The sequence below is a fragment of the Protopterus annectens genome, chromosome 2.part0, assembly GCF_019279795.1.
Source record: "Protopterus annectens isolate FY-2018-M chromosome 2.part0, PAN1.0, whole genome shotgun sequence".
Lineage (NCBI taxonomy): Eukaryota > Metazoa > Chordata > Ceratodontiformes > Protopteridae > Protopterus > Protopterus annectens.
The window spans coordinates 321350109-321375467 of NC_056728.1; the positions used below are offsets into that span (position 1 = coordinate 321350109).

The 25359-nt window shown below is 36.7% G+C and overlaps 1 protein-coding gene across 1 annotated transcript in view; it reads right to left on the reverse strand.

Moving 5' to 3' along the window:
- Window positions 1-904: 904 nt before the first annotated feature.
- FBN2 (fibrillin 2) overlaps window positions 905-25359 on the reverse strand; it is a 2449070-nt gene continuing 2424615 nt past the window's right edge. The window contains exon 65 of the mRNA XM_044060803.1: window positions 905-2534. Coding sequence (XP_043916738.1) covers window positions 2160-2534 — 375 coding nt within the window. The 3' untranslated portion in view covers window positions 905-2159. The remainder of the gene's footprint in view (window positions 2535-25359) is intronic.

A 25359-nucleotide genomic window follows, 5' to 3' on the forward strand; every position in this document is an offset into this window, starting at 1 on the left:
TTTGCTCACATTTTCTATGCATCACTTTTTTGTTTCTGGCATTGGTCCAAGTCTTGAAAAATAATTTTATTTATTTATTTTTATTTGTCCCTTAATAATTGGGCAAGTCTGACTGAGCCAGTGGCCTATTTTCAGTGGAGACCTGGGGACAAAAGCTCCACAACTGATTTAAAGACATTTAAACAGTAGTTGAGTAACTATATACAAGGGGAGAAAAGCCTCACAACAGGTTAAATATTTTACAATGAATTGGGGAAAAGGCTCCACAAAAAACACACATAAAAACATTTTAAAACAAACAAAACCTTAATAAGCAAAACGGTACTTATGCTATAAACAACAATATTAAGTGGAAAAAAAACTAGCAGGGACTAAGATGTAGAAGAACTGAGAATGTCAGTGCTGATACATGCTATATGGTGGTACTAAGTGTGTAACAAGGGTACACTGAAATTAAACTATTAGATTTTATGAAATGATAGCTTTCACAGTTGCAGGGTAACATGATGGTTCAATTAAAAAGAAAACCTTACAGATGTCCAGTTAGAGCAAAGCCATAATAAAACAGATCACCTCAAAAATGTTTTTATTGTAAGAAAGTTCTTGAAAAATACATACAACAGCTTTTTAAAACTCAAATATTCTAGTAAGTTTATCTTTTTTTAAAAAAATTCAAAATAATTTTCATGTCTTTAAAAATACATACACAGGCCAGTATCTGGTCTGAAACAATATGCTATTTTTGGTTAACAAATGTGTACTCTACAAAAGCTAAAGTAAAAACATTTTGCTGGGTATTTCATGTATGACACTCTCTTTTCTGGTTAAGCAACAAGTATTAACAGAGCAGTATCACACTCGTCATTGTTTTAAAAAAAATGACAGTACATTTTCTGGTGATAGCTTTACAATCAAAATGCAAAAAAAAAAAAAAAATACATGTACTTCATATATATCATACTATGATACAACGGACACAAACAGTTTTATCACTGCAATAAATGCAATGTCCCAATCTTCCTTTCAGATCTTCCTTGTGACTACATTATTAATTTGGACATATCACAGTCCTTTAATAGCACCATTAATCTAAATATTAAACATTTTTTTAATGTATGCATTCCTGTATGCATTGCAGAAGTTAATACAGTACCCCCTCACTAGGAGTTTATCTGGTAAACATGGTCTTTAGAGGTTTTCAGACTTAGTCCATACAGTACAGTCAAACATACAGTGCTTGAATCAACAGAAGCAGTCAATGTATTTTGCTACAGTAGATGTTTACCCCACTTGGTTTAATGTGCAAAACAATTAAAAATTATAATTAATGCTAGAATGTGCGCCAGACATACAAAATATAAATGCGGTGCAAAAACTTCTCAATATGATCTTTTTAAGTAAAAAAGAATGTTTTATCCTTGTCATCAACTTTCTCCAGTCAAGTTTTAAAGATGAAATTGTATACTTTGTTACTCTAAAATGTAGGTTGCAGTGACTATAACATCCTTACAAATGAGAATATATGAGTTTCTGAAAGAAAAAAAAATGAAATTGAGAACTACAAACAAAATACAAACACTCTCAAAAAGTAAAAAAAAAAGATACATAATTCCAGTCAGTTGAATACTAATGCCACTTAACATAATTGTTCATTAAAAACACTTTTACAGCCTTTTCTTTCAGGGAAGATACTGTAAAATCAATCATTCTGCCATAGCTTTAGGAAATACAAATTTCTCTTTTTATTTACTTCCATAGCTTGACACTTTATTCATATATTACTGTATTAAATAAATATACATTTATCACTATTCTTTCAAGGAACTATAGCAAAATACCACGGGAAACTAATTAGAACAAAACATTATCTCTGTCTCACCTTTGAGCCATGTAATGCCAAGTGCCTACTTCTTAAATCATCCTAATAGAAATTTCAATTCTTAAAAACAGAGGTGGCATAAAAAGTTGCACAGATGTGGAACACCCCTCAATTTTTTTATATAATGATCATGGCAATGCTGAAAAAGTAACCTTTCAATAAAGGTCATATTTGCAGTCTTAGAGAAACTGTAACAAAGATCCTTTGAAAGACTTAACTGTTCCAAATGCTTTCCAATGTAAGGATATGTAAGCAAAGACCGACTGGATTTTCAGGCAGATTAATACAGTTCTATATGCAGTGCCATGTGGAGGGCATCACCGAGCTCTCCTACCAAGTAGTTGGTGTCATGTTTGTCCTCCATTTTCTGCAGTTCATTGTTCTTGTACAGTGAGATGCTGGAGACTTCCAGTGTGTAAGTGCCAGGTACAGGCTTCTTCCTGTTTGTATACAGGTAGCTGTGGCCATCCTGCTGCCTGATATGGAAGAGGCCATTGCCACTGTCACGTGATATTACATAATGCACATGGTTGTGCAAAGGCTCAATGGCTGGGATGAGCTGCATAATGTACTCTTTGGCATTTAGTTCTGAAGTGTTGAACCTCAATGTTAGTGGTTTTTCAATGGCTAAGCTTGCCAAACTTGTCCGTTCAAACTGTGGAAAAAAAAAAGCGTACAGTTAAGTGAACAGTTCTTGGTCTGTTAAACAAACATAAAATACTAGTTGCAAACAATGAGAATGGTCTTAAAATATGTAAAAGCCATAAAAAATAAAAATGTCTTTTGTGAGCAATAATCAAATCAAACTAATAGAATGGCACTTATTTTATGAATACTCTGTTTTTAATTCACAGCATTATCTTCTCGATGACAAGACTAGTCTGCTTTTCATTGTCTTGTGGTTATCTGTGAAAATATATGTGAAATGTAAAACAGTCAACATGCCTAGGAATTATTTCTAATCCAATGCTAACAGAGCCAATGTATACATAAAATACAATTCATATATCAGAACTCATCAGGCCACAAGCTAATGTTTATTATATTTACTGCTTGTTCTTTGCAATACTCTCCATACAAGAGTCACTGTAAACTAAAGTGGGGCTTATGATTTTTTTTTCAGTGTTGTCTGCTCTTTGTATTAGATGTTAGCTAAATAACTAAAATAAAAATAAAGCATCCACAGATAATCCACCAACAATTTATTACATTAAGCTCTTTCATCCGTTAAATAGCTAGACTTCCTCAGTTGTTAGCTAAATCCCATAAAGGACTCTGTATAAGATTTTCCATATTTACAATCTCAACAATGTTCTGCTATTCATTTTACTATTGTATATATTGTATGTTATGTTGTTGCCTATGCTTGGAAATTTTCTCCCCGGGCCTCTACTGAAAATGGACATATAACCAGTTAGACAGCCAATGTAAAATAAATAAATAAAAATAAATCATTGAAACTCAACATTTACATTCCAATTAATTTACATTAATTTCTGTTTGATTATTATATACTTAGGTAAAAATCAATTGAAGCCCAACTATTCAGCTTTTTCAAGTAGGACACAAATTTATGAACCATGCTGGACTTGATCAAGGTTGTACTATAAGCAGGATGGTGGCAGAATTCTAATTTAGAACAAAAGCTCCAGATCCTAGTACTTCATCATTATGCTATGTTGCCTTATATAATAAGATGTTCAGCTTACTGTACCAAGAGCTGTATTTGTTAGCAGGAAGTTCCAAATACAACCATAAAAACTAAAAAGGCAGCTACAGGGGATGTGAAGTTGTCTTAGAAACATTGCGGTAAAGATGAAGGATTGCCTATATGTGGATGGTTTTGTATTGTATTTTGTTTTGCAGTGGTAGACTGTCTAGCTCTATTCTGCCTTTTTTCAGTTAACCGTTTAATGGGGAATTAGTAATACGTGCTGTACCAACATTTCCATTATAAAAGTGACTGAGGCAGATACTTTGGTTGTATGATAGCAGAAGTTTGAGAGGAATTCACTTTTGGAAGCTGGACATGGTGAACTTTTTCTGTCTTTTGCCCCCGCTCAGGTGACAAAAAAGGCCATGAGATTTTTAACATGCACTGCATGGAGACATCACAAGGGCATATTTTCCCTTAATAAACTCTACTGTCCTCCACAAACATACTGTCTGGACAAGTGGGTAGGAAACCTGCTATGCAGGAATGGAAAATAAACAGCAATGCAGAAGTAACAAAATTCATATTATAAATGAGATGCAGCATGCCAAGAACCACTCCTAGTATCTCAGCGACTTTGTTTTCTTAGCAGGCTGCAGCATAATGTGGAAAACAATTTATTATTATAAATGGCTGATAAGATAAAATAGTCACTAAACTAGAATCAATCTGCATGGCAATTAAAGTAATCATGCATTTTATAACATACTTTGAACATAAGCATTTAGAAATTACTAGCAAATCAAATTTGTTTTTAATAAGCTTTTTGATGAAATGCTATTAAATAAAATAATTCATTAGTGATAACTGAAAAATTATACACTGGACAATGCCATAATAAATATATCGACAAATAAATGTGATATGGTAATAAACTGAGTTTATAAATCTATGAAATTACAGAGCAAACTCTGTGGGTGTTTTGTTGGGTGTAAAATGGTAGATGTTTTACTTTTGTGAACAGTGAAATTATTAGCTTTATAGAAGTGATTTAAAATCAGGTTTATAATTAATTCTCATCTCTCTGTTTCTGTCTCTCTAGGCCTCTGTTTCACCTCTTCCTGGTCTTTTCAACACAACCTGGGAGAATACAAAATGGAAATCATTTATTTTTATGCTTGTGCTAGTGTTTCAAAAAATGATTTTTCAGTCAAATATATTTTTTATTTAAATGTAGTTTCAGTCATTTGCTTTATCTAATTTTTTTGTCAGTAAATTGAACCTAAGAAAAATAATATATATATATATATATATATATATATATATATATATATATATATATATATACAGGTCTGCTGGGTTGGCACACTACTACACATGTACCAACCAATAACTATGGGTCTATATTACCAGATCGAAATGTTAGTTAATCGAATAACTAAACATCGATCTGGTAAAATTAAAATCCAAAAACCGTGAATGGCTGATTTCATGCAGGGAAAGAATTCCCTTGGCTGTTATGTGGATTATATCTTTTCCTCTGATGTAGAGCGATCTCAGAGTTGGTATATTTAGTTAGGGGGTGTGTGGGGGGCTTGATTTGGGTTTAAAAGGTTTTTTTATATGCCCAAGGGAATTATTTCCCTGCGTTAAATCGTCCGTTCGCGGTTTTTGGATTTTGATATTACCAGATCGATCTTTAGTTATTCAACTAACTAAAGTTTCGATCTGGTAATATATACCCAACATCTGCAGTGCATGCAAAAATGAAATCTTAACATAAGTAAACTAAAATGATGTTTTTCACAGGTGGGCATCCCCCACCCTCTGCTAATTATATACTAACTCCAAAGTTGCATGGTATTAAGGAAAGGGCATATTTCCCAACCCCAGGGAATACTGAGATCTCACACACCTGTTGACTAAACAGATGTCAACCAAGACAACAAAATTCAATGCTCCCATGCATGTCCTCCCATGCATTCACAACCCCCTTTTCCCATTTTTAGCACATAACATATAAACAAAAAGCAAAAGAGTAAAACTCTCTTTTTTGCAGTGGGCAAGCTGCCTACATCCCTCTGATTATATATATCAACTCCAGAATTGCACTACTGTGGGGAAAGGACAAAATCCCCCAAATCCCTAAACTCAACTGCACTGCAATCCTGCAGATTAAAAAAAAAACTGGTCTGTACGATCAGCTGATTTTCAGTCAGATATACTCCATTTTTTCTGTTCAAAAAATATACAGCAGAGTAAAGAAAAAATTCTATAGCTATATCTATCTATAGATAGACACACATACACGCACACACGCACACACACACACACACACACACACACACACACACACACACACACACACACACACACACACACACACACACGTGTATATATACATCACTAAGTTGGCAGCATCAGAAAATCAGCTTTTTTTTTACTGTAACATCATCTACTAGATATCTATATATAAATTAATAAGTACAGAATATGTTTTAAGTTTAACAAACAATGCAGGTAGGGATCTGTCAAACAGTTTTATAAGAATATAATTCATTTTATAAATGGTTGAGGCATGCTCGATACCTTCTAATGAAAATGAAATATGCAGGCATATTTTCACAATGATGGAAAAACATATACTGCAATAATATAAAGGAATATTTTTATATATTTTTTCTTTGCACGTAATGCTACTTAGCTGACCATGTGTTAGCTATCCCAAGCTACAGTTCTTCTCATGTCTCATTTATTTTCTGTACATTAACAGTCATAAGAAGTAGAGATGGCAACTGACATTCAGATAGATTGAGGGATCACTCTTTAAACCTGCTCTCTCACAGTACAATATCTAAGAACCACTCAAGACAGCACAGTAAAATGGAAAGTCCAAAGTAACCACAACAAAAAAGTAATTCACTGCTTTTATGCATTTTTATTATACAAGACTTCATCAAAACAATCATTATGTTCACAACCCTTCATTTAAATAGCAAGCACAAATAACATGACTCACTCCAATAATCAAAGACACAACAATTAATTAAACATCATATAATCTTAAAATAAGAATAATGAATACATATAATATTAAAAACAAATATAGCCATTAGTTGTATACATTCCAATAAATATTAATTGCAGGTAAAAAGATTAGTTTAGCTGCCCTTAACTTTAACACACTTCCCATAGAAAACCTTTCATTCAACCAGGGTGAACACAAGCATTTAGCTTAAGATGCAATGTAAGTTTCCTATACTCAGTTTTGAGTTCTCATGGCCCATCCATTAGATTTAAGGGAACTGTCCCTTAAACACCAAACTTATTTTTTAAAGGGTGAACATACTAAAGAATTCTTGTGGAGAACATTATTCTCATTTCCATTTAGAATATCAAGATAATGTTCATTAATGTGCTTTCTTAAGCATTTTATAGTTTTCCCCACTTAGTACAAGTGACAGGTCTCACACATTGCTAAATATACTGAATCTATACTCCCAATTTCATAATGTTGTTCTGATTTTATATTGATATAGAAATCCTTAATACTTATAGTATCCACCTCTAAATATATGTGCATTGTTTACACATTCGATATTTATATGTTCCCACTTTTTGTGTGATATATTTAACAATCCGGCATACCTCTTGAGTTTCTCAGTAAAGTTCTTGTTTTTCTTAAACAAATTCTGTTTTTTTTCACCCATACATATTCATAACATGGGAATAGTTTTGTTTCCCTTTTTCTGTAATAATATTTTTAATATTATTTCAGTTGACATTATGACTTAGCATCATAGCTTTCTTACAGTTAAGTTCCAACATATCACCACTGTCAACATTATTGGGGTTAAGGTAAATACTTAAAACCATCTCCCAACAGAGGGTTATATTTCATATGTCTCTCACTCATCACATTATCCACAACTTTCTAAAGAAGTTTTTTTCTAGCTATCCCCCTTGTAGAAACAATTTATACAGTACCTGTAGTTCATCCAGGAACAAAGTATCTTCTGAGACTCTTCTGGACACTAATCAGCTAATCAGTACCCCTATATATATATATATATATATATATATATATATATATATATATAGCTATTTGTTTACAATGGCTGTTGTTTATAAAATGCAGATAATTATTAGAAAATGTCTTTTTTCTATATATTTTAAATGTAAATGTCTTACTTGCCTCATTTTTACTCATTAAATGATTTATAGCTTCAGAGGAATATATGTGTATAAACCTTAAAAATGGGGTGGATTTATTAATAAATTCTATAAATTCTAAAAGTATATCTCTAGGACTCTTTCAAAAAAGACAAATGTCATCTAAATATCTTGCATAAATATTCCAAAATTGCATGCATTTTGAGGGGAAGAATACTTCCTGTTCCCAAAACTAAATAACTAAGCTTGCAAATAAGGAGACGCAGGAAATCTTATAGCCACTCTACTAATTTGCTTAAAATATTTACCCTTGAAATATATAAAATTATTTTTCACAAATATCTCCATGAACTCCATAATTATTTTAATATTCAAAGTTGTTAACTTACTCAGTCTTAGTAATGGTTCATGAAAAGAAGATAGATCAGTATCATAGGGGATCATTGAAAACAAATTGACAGTGTTTATAATAACCTTTTACCTTTTATTTTGTTTAAGAAATCCCAGAAGATCTTGAGTAAATATGGAAATAACTTGTAAAAATGTTATGCTGTGAGTCTAACAGCCGTCAGGCCATTCATATCATTAGAGGAGCTAAACAGTATTTTTGCAATTTTATTCAGTTTATACTGGGGACACAAATGCAGTGATAACTAGGAATCCCCTCAACCACAAGTAAGGTGATCCTGCCACAAGCAGTCACTACCAGGTCAGTGTTGTAACAATGACAGTAGTCAAATCTAGGCAATGAAAAACAAAGGAGGATGCCCTGCCCATTCTCTTCTCGACATCATAGGCATCATATGGACTTCTTCAAAGACTGGCTATGCTGTGAATGCCTTGCCTTTTTTAACAGAAAAATAAGTTTGCCAATATCATTAAGGATAAAATGAAGCAGATTTCTTCTTGCATTAAAGAGGGTTTCAAACAAAAGAAACGGGAAGGTATATTATTTTATGGATGCTTGAAAGTACAATTTGATCCAGTAGTACTATCCTAGGCCAGTACAGAAGATTTACTACCTATACTTCTGAACAGGTATTCATGGTCAAATGATAACATTTCAAGGCTATAATTTCTTTAAGACATCCTGGAGATTAGCAAACTAGTGCTTCAGTACATTGCTACTTTTTTTTCAAAGAGGTGAATGATGTAATCATTTTTATGACATAATCATGCTTCTGAAGGCACAGTCGAATCCTGTAGCATGAGAGTTTATTTGTTGCAAGAACCACTTCAGCAAAGCATCATGTCTGTACAGATTTTATAGTTTACATCTTTCAAATCTGGACTTTTCTGAATGTCTAGTTTTTCAAAGGATTGTTGTTTATGAAATGTTGAAATGTTTATTTATTTGCATTTGTTTACTGGGAAGTCCCGACTGGGTCAAACCAGACCCCCTTTCAGTAGAGGCCTGGGGAGAAAAGCTCCAACAAACATATTTAGTGAGAGAAAAACATTCATAAAGATTATTGCAGACCCTTTGTGAGTACAAGCAATATTTGAAAAACACAGATTACAGATTCAAGATAGAATATGCGGCTAGGTGAATTATGACAAATAACTGTGGTTGAAGAAAGAAAAGTAATAAAAAGGGGATTGCAGAAGAGTCAGTAGTTTAGGCACACAGTTTTAGAAAAGTGGGAATAGGAATACAAGAAGAGAAAGAGATCAAGAGCTAAATGCTGACAGAGATCCTTACTAAAATGTGTAAAAATGTAAAGGATTGAATGTAAAAGGGGGTGAACAAGAACTGCATTATTGACTTGCATGATTAAGGTTACGGAAAAGATTAAGGATTCACATGAACAGTTATGAAAAGAGCAGAATTCTACAGTTACTGATGAGCAAAGAAGCTCTGTGGTTTGAGAGGAGGAAGTAGTGTAGGGAGCAATTGATTATCAGGACAGGAAGGAAGACGTGCAGGGAGCAACTGATTATCAGGACAGGAAGGAAGAAGTTCAGGAAGCAACTGATTAACCAGGGCAGGAAGGAAGAAGTGCAGGGAACAACTGATTAACAGGAAGAGAAGGAGTAGCTTTAGAATTAAGGAGAGGAGTGTGGAGATATTTATTGAAAAATATTTTGAGTTTGAAGTTGTCTTAAGGCACATGGCAACTGGTTCCAGAATTTGGCCACATGGCAGGAGTACAAGACTTCACTATGTACATTTGATGCCTTGCACTGGTAGGCAAGGTATTAGCCTTTAGAGCAGTGTTCATTGTGGCTCATATGTAATTAGTAGGTATGCAGTCCAGGAGACTATTAAGAAACATACCTCAATTGTCCTAAAGCATGCCCATGTCCCGCCTGGACAGAGGAAGTCATTATTAACTACCATAGACCCTTACCTCTGTGAACTTAACTTACCTAACCACCAACAACTGAGGCAACTCAGGATAAATATGGTTATGCTTGTAAGGGCACTTAGGCCATTAGTCTAGTAACTTTCTTTGAAACTACAAACTAATAACAGGCAAATGAGCACCCTCAAAATTTTGGTAATGGTATACAAAAGCTTTCACTGAAAATTATCCAGGATGTGAAAAAATCTTGTTATTTTCCTTAGAAAAATCAAGGACCATGTCAGTTTCCTTCCATTCCAGTACTTGACCAGAGAAGTGCTTTGAGTGGTACTGCACCTAGAATGACTGACAAGTTTAAGCCTGCCAAAGAAGTGCCTGTACCAAGTGTGTGCTGCTCAAAAACAAAAGGATGATGTTAGCAAAAAAGTGAAATGATACTGTCAAATAAATTTACCCTATATTATTATTATTATTTTTGTTTTGGCTCCCTGGGACCTCATCTTACCAGCCTGGCCCCTAGTGACCCATATCCACACCTCATCTACCAGCCATCCTCCTATACCCACAGATAACTCCAGTATTGCTGGGGCTAGTCATGGATCCTAAGGGCATACTGGGGGCTCAGCTGTCTGTGCTTCCATCTGGGTGGTTTCTTTTTATATACCCTACCCACTCCCTTTCCCCACCACCATGCTTGTTGACTACATCTGAGAGCAACTCCCCTATTTGGACCATGCTTTCCCTTAGGGAGTGTCATTAAATAGTTCCCTCCCACCCAAGATGGGCATTCCTATCCCTCCCTTCTACTCCATCAGTAACTTGAGCAGCTGCTCAAACCTGGGACACCTGGGCTATAATCAGGGATTTGTCTGTCTATGCCACCTGAGCAGATCCAAATTTAGCCTATTGTTAATAATGCCTACATTGTGGGGAAACACACATGAATGAGTCCTAAAGGAGATGAGGGTCCATGCTCCCTACTGTCTTAAATTAATATCACAGGTCCAGTTACTATGGAAATAAGTAAGGAAGATGCTCAAGCCATCAACAGGGAAATTACGTTTCAAGACAGTAAGGGAACTTGGAAAGTAGCCATGTCATTGTAAGTAGCAGGGACCTAAGACGTTACTGCTTAAATTTTATTTTCCTAACTTCATTTCCATTTTTTTTTGTTTAATTAATACATAATTACGCATTGCATTTACTAATAAAGACAAAGAACACAACACAAGCACATATTTTTTCTCTCACTTTTTTTCCTTGTTGTATAACCTTAGAATTGACTACATTTATAGGCTGTATGGAGCAGCATATCCAGATAGCGATAGGCAGTACTTTACTCCATATAAAATGTTCAACTACTACCAGTTCACATGCTCTTCTTGACCTTTCCTGCATCATTACAGTGTGCAGAAATTTCTTCATATTTAGCCATTTATACTTGAACCATAACAAGGACTGAAAGAAAGGGGTGGTTACCCCAGGTGCAAGCTGTTTGATATATGATTGGTAGGTGCTGAGGGGGTAAAATGTCAGTACTGACATTCACTTATGGAGCTGTGAGTGGCTACAGATGAAGCTCAGTGTGTGCTAGCAACAGCAGCTTGGTGCTTGTTACAGAAGCAGCAGGTTTTTTGCTACTGTTACAAGTAAAACATTATTTACCTTTGGTTCTCTGTCTTGGAAGACATTTTTTTTTATTTTTGGTCCTCAACCTAGGATTGGGGGTGCTGATCTGTACAACTGCCCAGGGTGCCAGATGAGCTAATTACAGTACTGATTTATATTTGTCTTTTACTGTGAGTGTTCCCTCTAATTTATAATGAATCTGCACAATTGAATGTCATGAAAATACAAATGCATTTAAATATTATCACAAACTGGAAGTGGCTCAAAAATGGCAAACCGGTACTACTCTAACTAACATTGCATCTATGTTCACATCATGCAGCTTACAGCCTATGAATGAAGATGAAGGAAAAGTCTGTAAACAGATACCTACAAACAGGTCAGATGTGCAGATTGTGTAATGGATAGTGTAGTCTGATGGGGGGGAGATCAGAAAACATGATACTTTTTTCATATTTGCAAGGGTAGTTCAAAAACAGTAATGTAAGAAAATCATGTATGTAATACACAGGTTCTGTATTGAATTATTTTATGGACTGGTATAATGGTACTCAAGTACTAGAACAGACATCTGACATGAATAGCATGTGAATTTCAGTCTACCTTGACTTAACAGGAGGTATACGTTGTAAAAAAATGTAAGACATTGTTGCGTCAATTAGATTACACCAGAACTTAACCTGTTTTGTGTTTAAATGGTATTTGGTATTGTAATGATTTTAAATACTTAAATATACAAACAAATTTGAAATAAGAATTACATGAATAATAACATATATCTGCTTTAAATATTAAAATCTCTGTGTTCAATCCTACTCTGTAAAGTTACTATTAATCCAAATGGTAGTCTGACCAAGAGCAAGGCTATTTAGGAGTGGCCTGTACAGCATCACCAAATACATATGCAAGTACTCCCAGAGCTTAAACATATCTCACAAATATCAGCCACAAAGATAGGTTTAAATATATTTAATAATAAATAATAAAAGAACAATAAAATACTCAGTAAACAAACACAGTTACTTCAGAGGTCAAAATCACAGGAAATATTTTAAAACAACATTGCAGGACAGTCTCAAATAAATAAAGAAAACATTTAAGCTATACTTTACTATATTCCTATCTGAATCTAAAAAGAGTTACTATGCCCTAAAAAACTTACTTACAGCAAGACAAGTGCAGATGTGATGATGAGTCGATGTTCTTCTTAGGTCAAAGACAAAATGCAAAATGCCCAATCTCTTTCTCTCTCTCTCTCTCTCTCTCTCTGAGAGAGTTCTAAAATGAATATCAAATATTACTGCTGGGTTTGCTTGGATGACATCACTTTTTGTCACCTGACTTCAGTTACCAGGCTAAACCCCCTTTTGTCAGAACCTAGCAGAATTTAACATCTCTGTGTGAAAAATACATATCTCTCAGATGTTTTCTGAGCTTGGAAGTCGTAAAACAATAAAATACTTTTATATTTTAAACTTAGCATTTACTTCTCTTTCAAGACAATGCAAAAAACTTCTAGCTCTCGACATTATGTCTGCTTCTACATTAAAATTGAGAGATAACATCTCTTGTTTATGGCCCAACTATAAATTAACTTAACCTCAACTATTCTTACATTTTGCAAGTTAATATTCTATGTTCCAGTAGGGTACACTGTGGATATATCTTTGAAGATCAGTATTGTACAAACCTGTTCAACACATACTTTTGTATCAGCAGTTTAATATACACATAACATACAGTTCTAATACATATAATTATTTACAAAATTCCAGGCAGACATGCTGGCAGCATTTCCTTCTGTCACACTTCTATATAAATCATATCAATATTCACAAATGACATAGAATTATTTACAAAATTCCAGGCTGCTGGGCTGACAGTACTGCCCTATGTCACAGAAGCCCAACCCCATTCAAAACCATCAGGATTAACAACTCGCTCAGAAGTGGATCAAATGAATAAACTCTGAAAGTACTTGAGAATCCTAGAATGTGAAACTGTTATATGCCAGTACAGAAAGGAACACAGTTTTAACACCAGAAGCACAGTCTGCTTTAACCGATTAGGAATAAAATGATAAATTCATAAAAATTTGCTACAAGAAATTTGCCTGCATGAAGCCTTACTTGCCAGGCAATGATCAACAGTATCAAAATACTGGTGAAGCCAGAAGAAAAATGAATAGATTTAATGACTTAAAATACATGTACTAAACTAAACCTGGATAATCCAAACACTTTTGCCCTACATAGTGAGAGAAAGCTGACAACACCTCTGTTGGGCTGCCTGTAATATCAGTACAAACACTTTGAATAATAAACTGCAACTTAAGGAAAGTAACAGTGAATTCTGATTGCCAGGCTATTATCAATAGTATCTACAATCTGTTGTACCTTAACAAGCATTTTTTGCAGCAGACTTCACCCCCTGCATACCCCTGCATAGCATGGCAATGTACTCACTACAACTGTGCTACTTGTATACACCAACTCACTCTACCATGGACTAGGGAAAATGCTTTGAGATCCACAGCCAGTGTATGCGTGTGTGTGTGTGTGTGTGTGTATATATATATATATATATATATATATATATATATATATATATATATATATATATATATATATATCACTTTCCATCAAAATGACAATTAGTTGATCCTACAATAATCAGTACCTAATTGCAAAAGCCAAAACATCAATCCACACTACCAGCTAATTATATATACCAACTCTATGATTGCACTGCAGTGGACAAAAAGGCATATTTCCTGATCCCATTGTACCACCCTCTTGAACTGGAAAAGCTGGTATATTTCAATCAGCTGAACTGGCTCTGCCAGATGTTGATGAATTTCCATTTCCACAGAAAGTGTTTCTTCCTATATATATATATATATATATATATATATATATATATATCTACATCACTCATTAGACCCATTATAGAGTACAACTCCCCTTTTGGTATGTACCTCACAAGACATCTACAGCAACTGGAAAGGCCACAGAAATACCTCTTAAAGAGGATTACTGGCCTCAAACAGATGCCCTACGCAGACTGTCTCAAAAAACCCCAGCTTTACTCTGTCGCATATCGCCTACTCAGAGGCGATTTCTGCCTAACATACAAAGCTATGTCAAACCCAGAGCTGTTGGACATGCGCCACATAAAGAAATCCCAATCCCTCCAAGCTACATGCTCTAGGGACCTCAACCTTGTCACCACAATAAACAGAACATGCTGGAGGAATAGATTCCAGTCCCAGAGACTTCCCATACTCTGGAACAAACTACCTATCTATAACAAACAAAGCTCTTCATTAGCACTCTTCAAGAAAAATCTTGATGATTGGATGGGAGATAGGAAATTCACCCTGGGGATCACTTCTGTGGCTCTCTGCTTGACAGGGGCACAGGAAAATAATTTTCTTGGGTGGCAAAAGCCAGGGTACCGTTTGGCTAGGCTTATATAGGCCCTAGGGCCAATAGCCTAGTATCTACCTATGAACCTATGAACATATATATATATATATATATATATATATATATATATATATATATATATATTCACCCATTTTACCTGTAATTTTGCACATTTCAGAATCATAGTTACAGTATTCAGTCATTCAACAGGTAGTTTTTAAATGTCTTGAGTTTCTTGGAATGCTGTACTCTCTCAACAAGAAAGGGAAATTCACATAGTAGCTAATGGACCTATTACTCAATAAGAGATGCTAGGTAACAGAAATGTACAGCAATATCCTTCTGTGGAATGGAGGACATACAGACCAGGGACATTAGACACCCAGATGCAAAAGCCAATAGATATACCAAAAGTACTGCAAAGAATCCACTGCTGGGACAACGTTGACCACTTAGTATACTTGCCAGTGGTGATCTCAAATACTGACATTTCCAATTCTGCATGAAACAGTTTGATCGGTACAAGTTCCATAGAAGCACTTGTCCTTGGATATGCTTGCTTGCTTGCATGTTGATAGAATGGCTGTGATGAGTCAAACAAATGACCACCTGTCACCTGAGTTTTACTCTAGAAATGAGTATGAATTATACAGTGTCATACCTGATGGGGTGTCGTACTGTCACTGCTAGTGTCTACCTCTGCCTCACGCCCTCCCTATTAGATATGGTTATGAAAAATTGCAGGTAGCAGTTAGTTAACAAAATAATGAATGTTGTACGCTGGAAAGGGGAAAAGATGTGGTGATGGCATATGGTGCGCATGCCTATTTGTGATATATATAGGTTCATAGGTTTATACTAGGCTATCTGCCCTAAGGCATTTATAAGCCTAGCCCAAATTATTGTGGCTTACGCCACCCCTTATATGAAAAAATACTGTGCCCATTAGTTTGTTGTGCCTCTGTCCAGCAGTGACCCAGAGATGATTCCCGGGGTAAACCTACGATCTCCCATCCACAGGTCTAGATTTCTCTTGAACAGAGTCAGCGAGGTGCTCTGCCTCACATGGACCGGGATTTTATTCCACAGCATAGGGAGTCTCTGAGTGATAAATCTATCCCTCCAGCACGTCCTATTTATATCCGTGCTAAGGTTTAAGTCGCTTGCTCTAGTGGTTTTGGTGGATTTGGATTTTTGAGGTGGAGCATGTCCATTAATTCCGGGTTGGACATGGCCTTGTATGTCAGGCACATGTCACCTCTGAGCAGACGGTATGCGACTGAATAGAGCTGGAGTTTCTTCAATCTGGCAGCATATGACAGATTTTGGAGTCCCTTTATCCTTTTGGTGAGGAACTTTTGGGGTCTCTCCAATTGCTGCAGATGTCGGGTGAGATACATCCCGAATGGGGCATTGTACTCGATCATTGGTCTGATAAGTGAAGAGTACAGGGGAACAATGACCTCACTAGATCTGGATGTGAATCCCTTCATGATCAGGTGGGCAATGTAGAAGGTCTTTCTAACCACTTTAGCAATGTGAGTGTCAAAAGAAAGGCCACTGTCAACCTGGGTCCCCAGGTCCCTGATAACCTCTTCTGTGCTTAGTGGATTGCCACCTATATGGTAGCTTGGGGTTACCTTGTTTTTCCCGAAGGGTATGACTATACATTTTTGGCGCTTAACTTCAGGCCATGGCTCTGGCACCAGCTATCTGTTTCCGTGAGTCCCTTCTGAAGGATATCAGTGTCCGATGCACTTTCCACTATGGCGCCCAGTTTGCAGTCATCTGCAAACTTTGTCAGCCAAAGTCCTCCCATGTTGGCCTGTACTTCTGAGAAGTAGATGCCAAACAATAGGGGCCAAGGACCGAGCCCTGTGGGACACCACTTGTGACCGGCTTGGAGTCTGACACAGCGCCAGCAACTCTAACCCTGTGGGTTCTGTCCTTAAGCCAGTTTTCAACCCATCTTGTGACATATGGGTTTACATTTAAGCTGGTAAGTTTTTCTACAATACCCGAGTGGGGTATTGTGTCGAAAGCCTTTGCAAGGTCAAGGTAGGCTGTATGGACTGCCTTTCCTCATCAATGGCCTTGGTGACTATTTCAAGAAGTCCACCAAGTTCAAAAGGCATGATCTTCCCTTGACAAAGCCAAACTGGGTCGGGTCCAATGTCTGCAAGTCCCCTATATCTTTGTTTATGAGCTCCATTATGATCCTCTCCATAGCTTTGCAGACTAGACTTGTTAAGCTTATGGGGCGGTAATTACCAGGGTCCGTAGAGGCGCCACCTTTGTGGAGTGGGACCACAGTTGCCGTGACGCCACTCCTTGGGCACGTATCCTGTGGTAAGGCTGAGATTAAACAGCTGCCTTATGTGCGGGTTTAATTCCTCATTTAGCTCGTGTAGCACACAGCCGGGACACCATCCGGTCCCATTGATGCTGTGTTTTTAGCTTTAGAGAGAGCAGCTTTCACCTGCGCATTTGAGATGTCCGGGAGGCTACACTCGGCTGGGATAGTTATCTCTCCTTTAGGGGAGAGGGGTGAAGTTTGCACTGAACCTGTCTGCCAGTATGTTGGCAATGTCTGTGGGTTCAGTGATTTTTGTATCATTTTGGACTAATTCTGAGCATATCTGTGAGTTTCCACCCAGGTTCCTAACATAGCTGAAAAAGGCCTTATGATTGTCCTTTGAATCCATGGCAATTTTTCTCTCAAAATTAGCCTTAGTTGATTTTATGAGTGCTCGTATTTTTTACTAATAATGATCAGGGTGACTTCCCTTTTATGGATTTTGTTCTATCATGTAATAGCTTTCTCCTCTTATTGTAAAGTTTGTTAATGGCTGGGGTCCACCAGACTGGACGCTTTGCCCTTTGTGGAAAGAGTCTTGGTTTTATTTGGGATTGCCTGATCCATGCAGTCCTGGAGGTGTTCATAGAAGGCATTTGTAAGGGCTTCCGAGCTTGGGTTGTGGTTTCCTCTGACTCAGGGGCCTTGAAGGATACCACACCAGTCTTGAGTAGTGTGAAGTTTGCTTTAGAGAAGTTCTTCACTATGGTCTTTTGTTTGGGGTGGGGCGGGATGTGGATTTCCAGTGAGATTAGTTTATGATCAGATCTCACCAATGAGGGATATACTTCGTGTGGAGCATTTTGTCCCCATGTTTGTGACAATGAGATCTAGTATATTTTCTCCTCTCGTGGGAACAGTGACTAGCTGTTCCATGGCATTTGAATTTATGAACTCCAGGAACCGTTGGGCTAGAAAGTTAGGGCTTGAGTAATGTTCCCAGTCTATATTCGGGTAGTTGAAGTCACCCAATATGATGGTGTTTGGAGATACATTTATACCCTCCAGTGTCTTCAGGAAGGCTGTGTGGGGTTCCTGAGTTTGAGAGGGTGGCCTGTAGCATGCTACAATTTGTAGAGCAGTTTTGCCTATTGTTAGTTGCACCTGGATGGTTTCAAGCTTCATGCGTTGCCACCAACCTGGAGGTGTGAGTATCCTTTATGAATATGGATACACCCCTCCTTTTGTGGAGTGGTCCGGGTTTTGGGGCCGGAACGCATGATATGAGGTAAAACCTAATAGTGCCGGGTGCTCTCAGGAGCCTTGAACCAGGTTTCAGTTACAGCACAGACATCGATGTTCTCCATACTGAGAAGGGCCTCGAGTGCGTGCATTTTGAGATTTAGACTTCTGGCATTGAGCAGCATTACCCTCAATTTCTTCCCATTTTTGTTTTTTAGGGTGGTAGGTTTAGAATTTGAGCCTTGCCTAAAAAGGCACTATGGGGGTGGCAAGAGCCTTAGCCAATATCCGGAATCCCAGGGTGACAGGTGCAAGCCGCCCTTGCGGCAGCGTGGCTTGTCAAGCATGTCATCCCAGGCAGACAGACACTGGATCCCCTTTGAATGACACCAGACATTAAGCCAATTGTTAAAGCTGATCATCTTGTCTCTATATTGTGGCATCATTCTTGGTGAAGGAAGGATACTGCTCAGGGTTAGGGTCATACCTGCCTGGGCTACATAATCAGAGAGCTCCTCTATGTCTCTTTTCATGCAGTCCAGGGAGGTATGCCTCAGGTCGCTCACACCAGCATGGACAATGACTGTGTCATATTTGTACTTGCTGTGGAGTGACCCGAAGTGCTTGTGTTATGTGGCGGATTCTAGCGCCCGATAGGCAGCTTACTGTGACCCTCTCCTTGTTCAGCCTGGTGAGTGGGACGCCAGTGTGTCTGACTATGGAGTCACCTATGACAAGTATGTTTGGTGTTGTATTTGGCCTTAAGGGCTGTGACTGCTTTGCACACTGCTTTTGTGGTTTATGTGTTGCTTGTGGGTTGTCTTGAGGTAGCAGTTGTTTGGGTGTCTGCTTTGGAGGCCTCTGCTGTTTAGGTAAATTTTACTCAGAGCCTCGAGTATGTCTTTGTGTGTTTATGTGTTTGATTCAGTGGAGTGGTAGCATTATGTGAGGCTGGTTTTGTGGTGTGTGTAGTTGCCTTCTCCTCCTGTCTGGTCTTGCCAGTCCTGAGTTGAGAGAGCTCAGCCTCCAGTTTGGCTAAATAGCTGCATCTCTCGCAAGTATTTGTGTTATGTGGGAGGAGGAGAGGGTTGTCTGTGTACATGAGGCAGTTATAACATTGCCTCAAGATTCCCAGATTCACCAGCTGGACCGGAGAGGAGATTGACAACTGACCTTTGGACATGCTAGAATAATATTGGGAAATCCTTAATTGAAAACAAGGGCCAGTGGGGAGTGAGGGTGTAGTGCTTTTAATTTTTAGTGCTGACTTATATAATTGCTTTAGTGAGCAAGTGCCAGGTAACTTGAGTGCAATGTGATACAAGTAACTAAATGCAAAAACGACAAACAGTAACTTTCTTTCAAGTGAAACAAGGAAATAAGTACAGTAAGCAATGCAGATATCACTAGTGATCCACAGAAGCTGAGAAGTTGCGTATTAGGTGAATTAGCTTCCAGGGAAATAACAAGCAAACAAACAACAAGTATATAAACAAAGCTAGATTCAGTAGGCCTGGATCTAGTCTATGCTAGAGCAAACAAGGTGAACCAATTTCAGTAAGATACAGTTCAAATATTCAGGCACTATAAACCTTTAACCAGAAAATTCCCAGCTCAGAAGGGCAGAGTCCAGCCTCTTCTCCCACAAGAGTGCAGTCCACGAACCTTCTTAATGTAAAATAACTGGCCTGAAGCCCAAGTGCCTAAACCAGAACTAATACACTTGGACACTGGGCTCTCAATCAGCAGTTCCCAACTTAGAAGGATGAAAGCTACCTGTCCTGCCACCACAGTGCTTGCCACAAACCTTCCTAATGTAAAACAACTGGTCTGAAGCCCAAGTGCTTAATCCAAAAGACTTGAATGATAGCTACACTTTAATCAAGTTACAACCAAGCAGTAATAAATACCATTGAATACTTTAGAGAATGTCTGGATTAGTGCTCAAGTTACACAAACAAAGCTAGATCCAGCAGGCCCGAATCCAGTCTATGCCACAGCAAACAAGGCGCACCAACTTCAGTAAGAAACAGTTCAGATATGCATGCACTATAAGCCTTTAACCAGAAATTCCCAGCTCAGAAGGGCAGAGTCCAGCCTCTCCTCCCACAAGAGTGCAGACCACGAACCCTCTTAATGTAAAATAACTGGCTTGAAAGCCCAAGTGCTTAAACCAGAATTAATACACTTTTAGAATAACAGACACTGAGCCCTCAATCAGCAGTTCTCAACCTAGAAGGATGTAAGCTACCTGTTCTGCCACAACAGTGCAGACCACAAACCTCTCAGTGCAAAACAACTAACTGGTCCGAAGCCCAAGTGTTTAAACCAAAAGGCTTAGAATGAGTTACACCAAGCAGTAATAAATACAATTGAGTATTTTAAGATGATGCAAAAGTAAAAGAAGTAGGTAAAAACACAAGTACAGTAAAAGCAGATGAAATTTTTTTTTTTTTTTTTTTTTTCTGAACAAGTGCTGAGATCAAAGAAACAGATTTGAGTGCTGAAACTAGAAAACTGGCTAGTTACAAGAAAAAAAAACAAGCTAGAAGGCTTCCCTCAAACACAGAAGGGCTTGGGGGCTCAGAAGCCTACAAATAGTCTGTACCACTTAACAAGAAAGGCAGGAAATAAGCTTAATTTTTTTTTTTTTTTCTATTTCCCAGATGCTCTCTTTGTACACAGTAGGAGTGCCTGAAATCAGAATATGATCTCACTGCACTCAGTTGAGTGAGCAAATGAGATGGGCCCAGAGGCAGGCTGAGGGGCGGGCAGTTTCAATGCCACTAAGATTAACACCAAAACAAAAACAGGGCGGGTGGGTGAGAATAACTGAAGAGCAGAATAACCAGTTAAAAATTCCTTCAACACTCCTTCATACACAGTTTAAATCAATTTAAATACTGTATTTTTTAAAAGAAAAAGTGCATAAAAAGGTACTTAAATTCTCTTATACGTCCAGTTGAATATAACCAAGTTCTTAGCTTGCCAAGCTGAAGTTTTAAAGCAGGAATTATTTCACATGCACCAGTTTAAATATGCAAGGACAGGAAATCACTGAATGTGGCTACCCCCACACCTGTAATTACTAGCAAATAACAAAATTCAGCCAACACTAGCTTTTAGTTCAAGTTACTGAAGAGCAGAATAACCAGTTAAAAATTCCTTCAACACTCCTTCATACACAGTTTAAATCAATTTAAATACTGTATTTTTTAAAAGAAAAAGTGCATAAAAGGTACTTAAATTCTCTTATACGTCCAGTTGAATATAACCAAGTTCTTAGCTTGCCAAGCTGAAGTTTTAAAGCAGGAATTATTTCACATGCACCAGTTTAAATATGCAAGGACAGGAAATCACTGAATGTGGCTACCCCACACCTGTAATTACTAGCAAATAACAAAATTCAGCCAACACTAGCTTTTAGTTCAAGTTACTGAAGAGCAGAATAACCAGTTAAAAATTCCTTCAACACTCCTTCATACACAGTTTAAATCAATTTAAATACTGTATTTTTAAAAGAAAAGTGCATAAAAAGGTACTTAAATTCTCTTATACGTCCAGTTGAATATAACCAAGTTCTTAGCTTGCCAAGCTGAAGTTTTAAAGCAGGAATTATTTCACATGCACCAGTTTAAATATGCAAGGACAGGAAATCACTGAATGTGGCTACCCCCACACCTGTAATTACTAGCAAATAACAAAATTCAGCCAACACTAGCTTTTAGTTCAAGTTACTGAAGAGCAGAATAACCAGTTAAAAATTCCTTCAACACTCCTTCATACACAGTTTAAATCAATTTAAATACTGTATTTTTAAAAGAAAAAGTGCATAAAAAGGTACTTAAATTCTCTTATACGTCCAGTTGAATATAACCAAGTTCTTAGCTTGCCAAGCTGAAGTTTTAAAGCAGGAATTATTTCACATGCACCAGTTTAAATATGCAAGGACAGGAAATCACTGAATGTGGCTACCCCCACACACCTGTAATTACTAGCAAATAACAAAATTCAGCCAACACTAGCTTTTAGTTCAAGTTACTGAAGAGCAGAATAACCAGTTAAAAATTCCTTCAACACTCCTTCATACACAGTTTAAATCAATTTAAATACTGTATTTTTAAAAATAAAAGTGCATAAAAAGGTACTTAAATTCTCTTATATGTCCAGTTGAATATAACCAAGTTCTTAGCTTGCCAAGCTGAAGTTTTAAAGCAGGAATTATTTCACATGCACCAGTTTAAATATGCAAGGACAGGAAATCACTGAATGTGGCTACCCCCACACCTGTAATTACTAGCAAATAACAAAATTCAGCCAACACTAGCTTTTAGTTCAAGTTACTGAAGAGCAGAATAACCAGTTAAAAATTCCTTCAACACTCCTTCATACACAGTTTAAATCAATTTAAATACTGTATTTTTTAAAAGAAAAAGTGCATAAAAAGGTACTTAAATTCTCTTATACGTCCAGTTGAATATAACCAAGTTCTTAGCTTGCCAAGCTGAAGTTTTAAAGCAGGAATTATTTCACATGCACCAGTTTAAATATGCAAGGACAGGAAATCACTGAATGTGGCTACCCCCACACCTGTAATTACTAGCAAATAACAAAATTCAGCCAACACTAGCTTTTAGTTCAAGTTACTGAAGAGCAGAATAACCAGTTAAAAATTCCTTCAACACTCCTTCATACACAGTTTAAATCAATTTAAATACTGTATTTTTTTAAAACAAAAGTGCATAAAAAGGTACTTAAATTCTCTTATACGTCCAGTTGAATATATCCAAGTTCTTAGCTTGCCAAGCTGAAGTTTTAAAGCAGGAATTATTTCACATGCACCAGTTTAAATATGCAAGGACAGGAAATCACTGAATGTGGCTACCCCCACACCTGTAATTACTAGCAAATAACAAAATTCAGCCAACACTAGCTTTTAGTTCAAGTTACTGAAGAGCAGAATAACCAGTTAAAAATTCCTTCAACACTCCTTCATACACAGTTTAAATCAATTTAAATACTGTATTTTTAAAAAAAAAAGTGCATAAAAAGTACTTAAATTCTCTTATACGTCCAGTTGAATATAACCAAGTTCTTAGCTTGCCAAGCTGAAGTTTTAAAGCAGGAATTATTTCACATGCACCAGTTTAAATATGCAAGGACAGGAAATCACTGAATGTGGCTACCCCCACACCTGTAATTACTAGCAAATAACAAAATTCAGCCAACACTAGCTTTTAGTTCAAGTTATTGAAGAGCAGAATAACCAGTTAAAAATTCCTTCAACACTCCTTCATACACAGTTTAAATCAATTTAAATACTGTATTTTTTAAAAGAAAAAGTGCATAAAAGGTACTTAAATTCTCTTATACGTCCAGTTGAATATAACCAAGTTCTTAGCTTGCCAAGCTGAAGTTTTAAAGCAGGAATTATTTCACATGCACCAGTTTAAATATGCAAGGACAGGAAATCACTGAATGTGGCTACCCCCACACCTGTAATTACTAGCAAATAACAAAATTCAGCCAACACTAGCTTTTAGTTCAAGTTACTGAAGAGCAGAATAACCAGTTAAAAATTCCTTCAACACTCCTTCATACACAGTTTAAATCAATTTAAATACTGTATTCTTTAAAAGAAAAGGTGCATAAAAAGGTACTTAAATTCTCTTATACGTCCAGTTGAATATAACCAAGTTCTTAGCTTGCCAAGCTGAAGTTTTAAAGCAGGAATTATTTCACATGCACCAGTTTAAATATGCAAGGACAGGAAATCACTGAATGTGGCTACCCCCACACCTGTAATTACTAGCAAATAACAAAATTCAGCCAACACTAGCTTTTAGTTCAAGTTACTGAAGAGCAGAATAACCAGTTAAAAATTCCTTCAACACTCCTTCATACACAGTTTAAATCAATTTAAATACTGTATTTTTAAAAGAAAAAGTGCATAAAAAGGTACTTAAATTCTCTTATACGTCCAGTTGAATATAACCAAGTTCTTAGCTTGCCAAGCTGAAGTTTTAAAGCAGGAATTATTTCACATGCACCAGTTTAAATATGCAAGGACAGGAAATCACTGAATGTGGCTACCCCCACACCTGTAATTACTAGCAAATAACAAAATTCAGCCAACACTAGCTTTTAGTTCAAGTTACTGAAGAGCAGAATAACCAGTTAAAAATTCCTTCAACACTCCTTCATACACAGTTTAAATCAATTTAAATACTGTATTTTTAAAAGAAAAAGTGCATAAAAGGTACTTAAATTCTCTTATACGTCCAGTTGAATATAACCAAGTTCTTAGCTTGCCAAGCTGAAGTTTTAAAGCAGGAATTATTTCACATGCACCAGTTTAAATATGCAAGGACAGGAAATCACTGAATGTGGCTACCCCACACCTGTAATTACTAGCAAATAACAAAATTCAGCCAACACTAGCTTTTAGTTCAAGTTACTGAAGAGCAGAATAACCAGTTAAAAATTCCTTCAACACTCCTTCATACACAGTTTAAATCAATTTAAATACTGTATTTTTAAAAGAAAAGTGCATAAAAGGTACTTAAATTCTCTTATACGTCCAGTTGAATATAACCAAGTTCTTAGCTTGCCAAGCTGAAGTTTTAAAGCAGGAATTATTTCACATGCACCAGTTTAAATATGCAAGGACAGGAAATCACTGAATGTGGCTACCCCCACACCTGTAATTACTAGCAAATAACAAAATTCAGCCAACACTAGCTTTTAGTTCA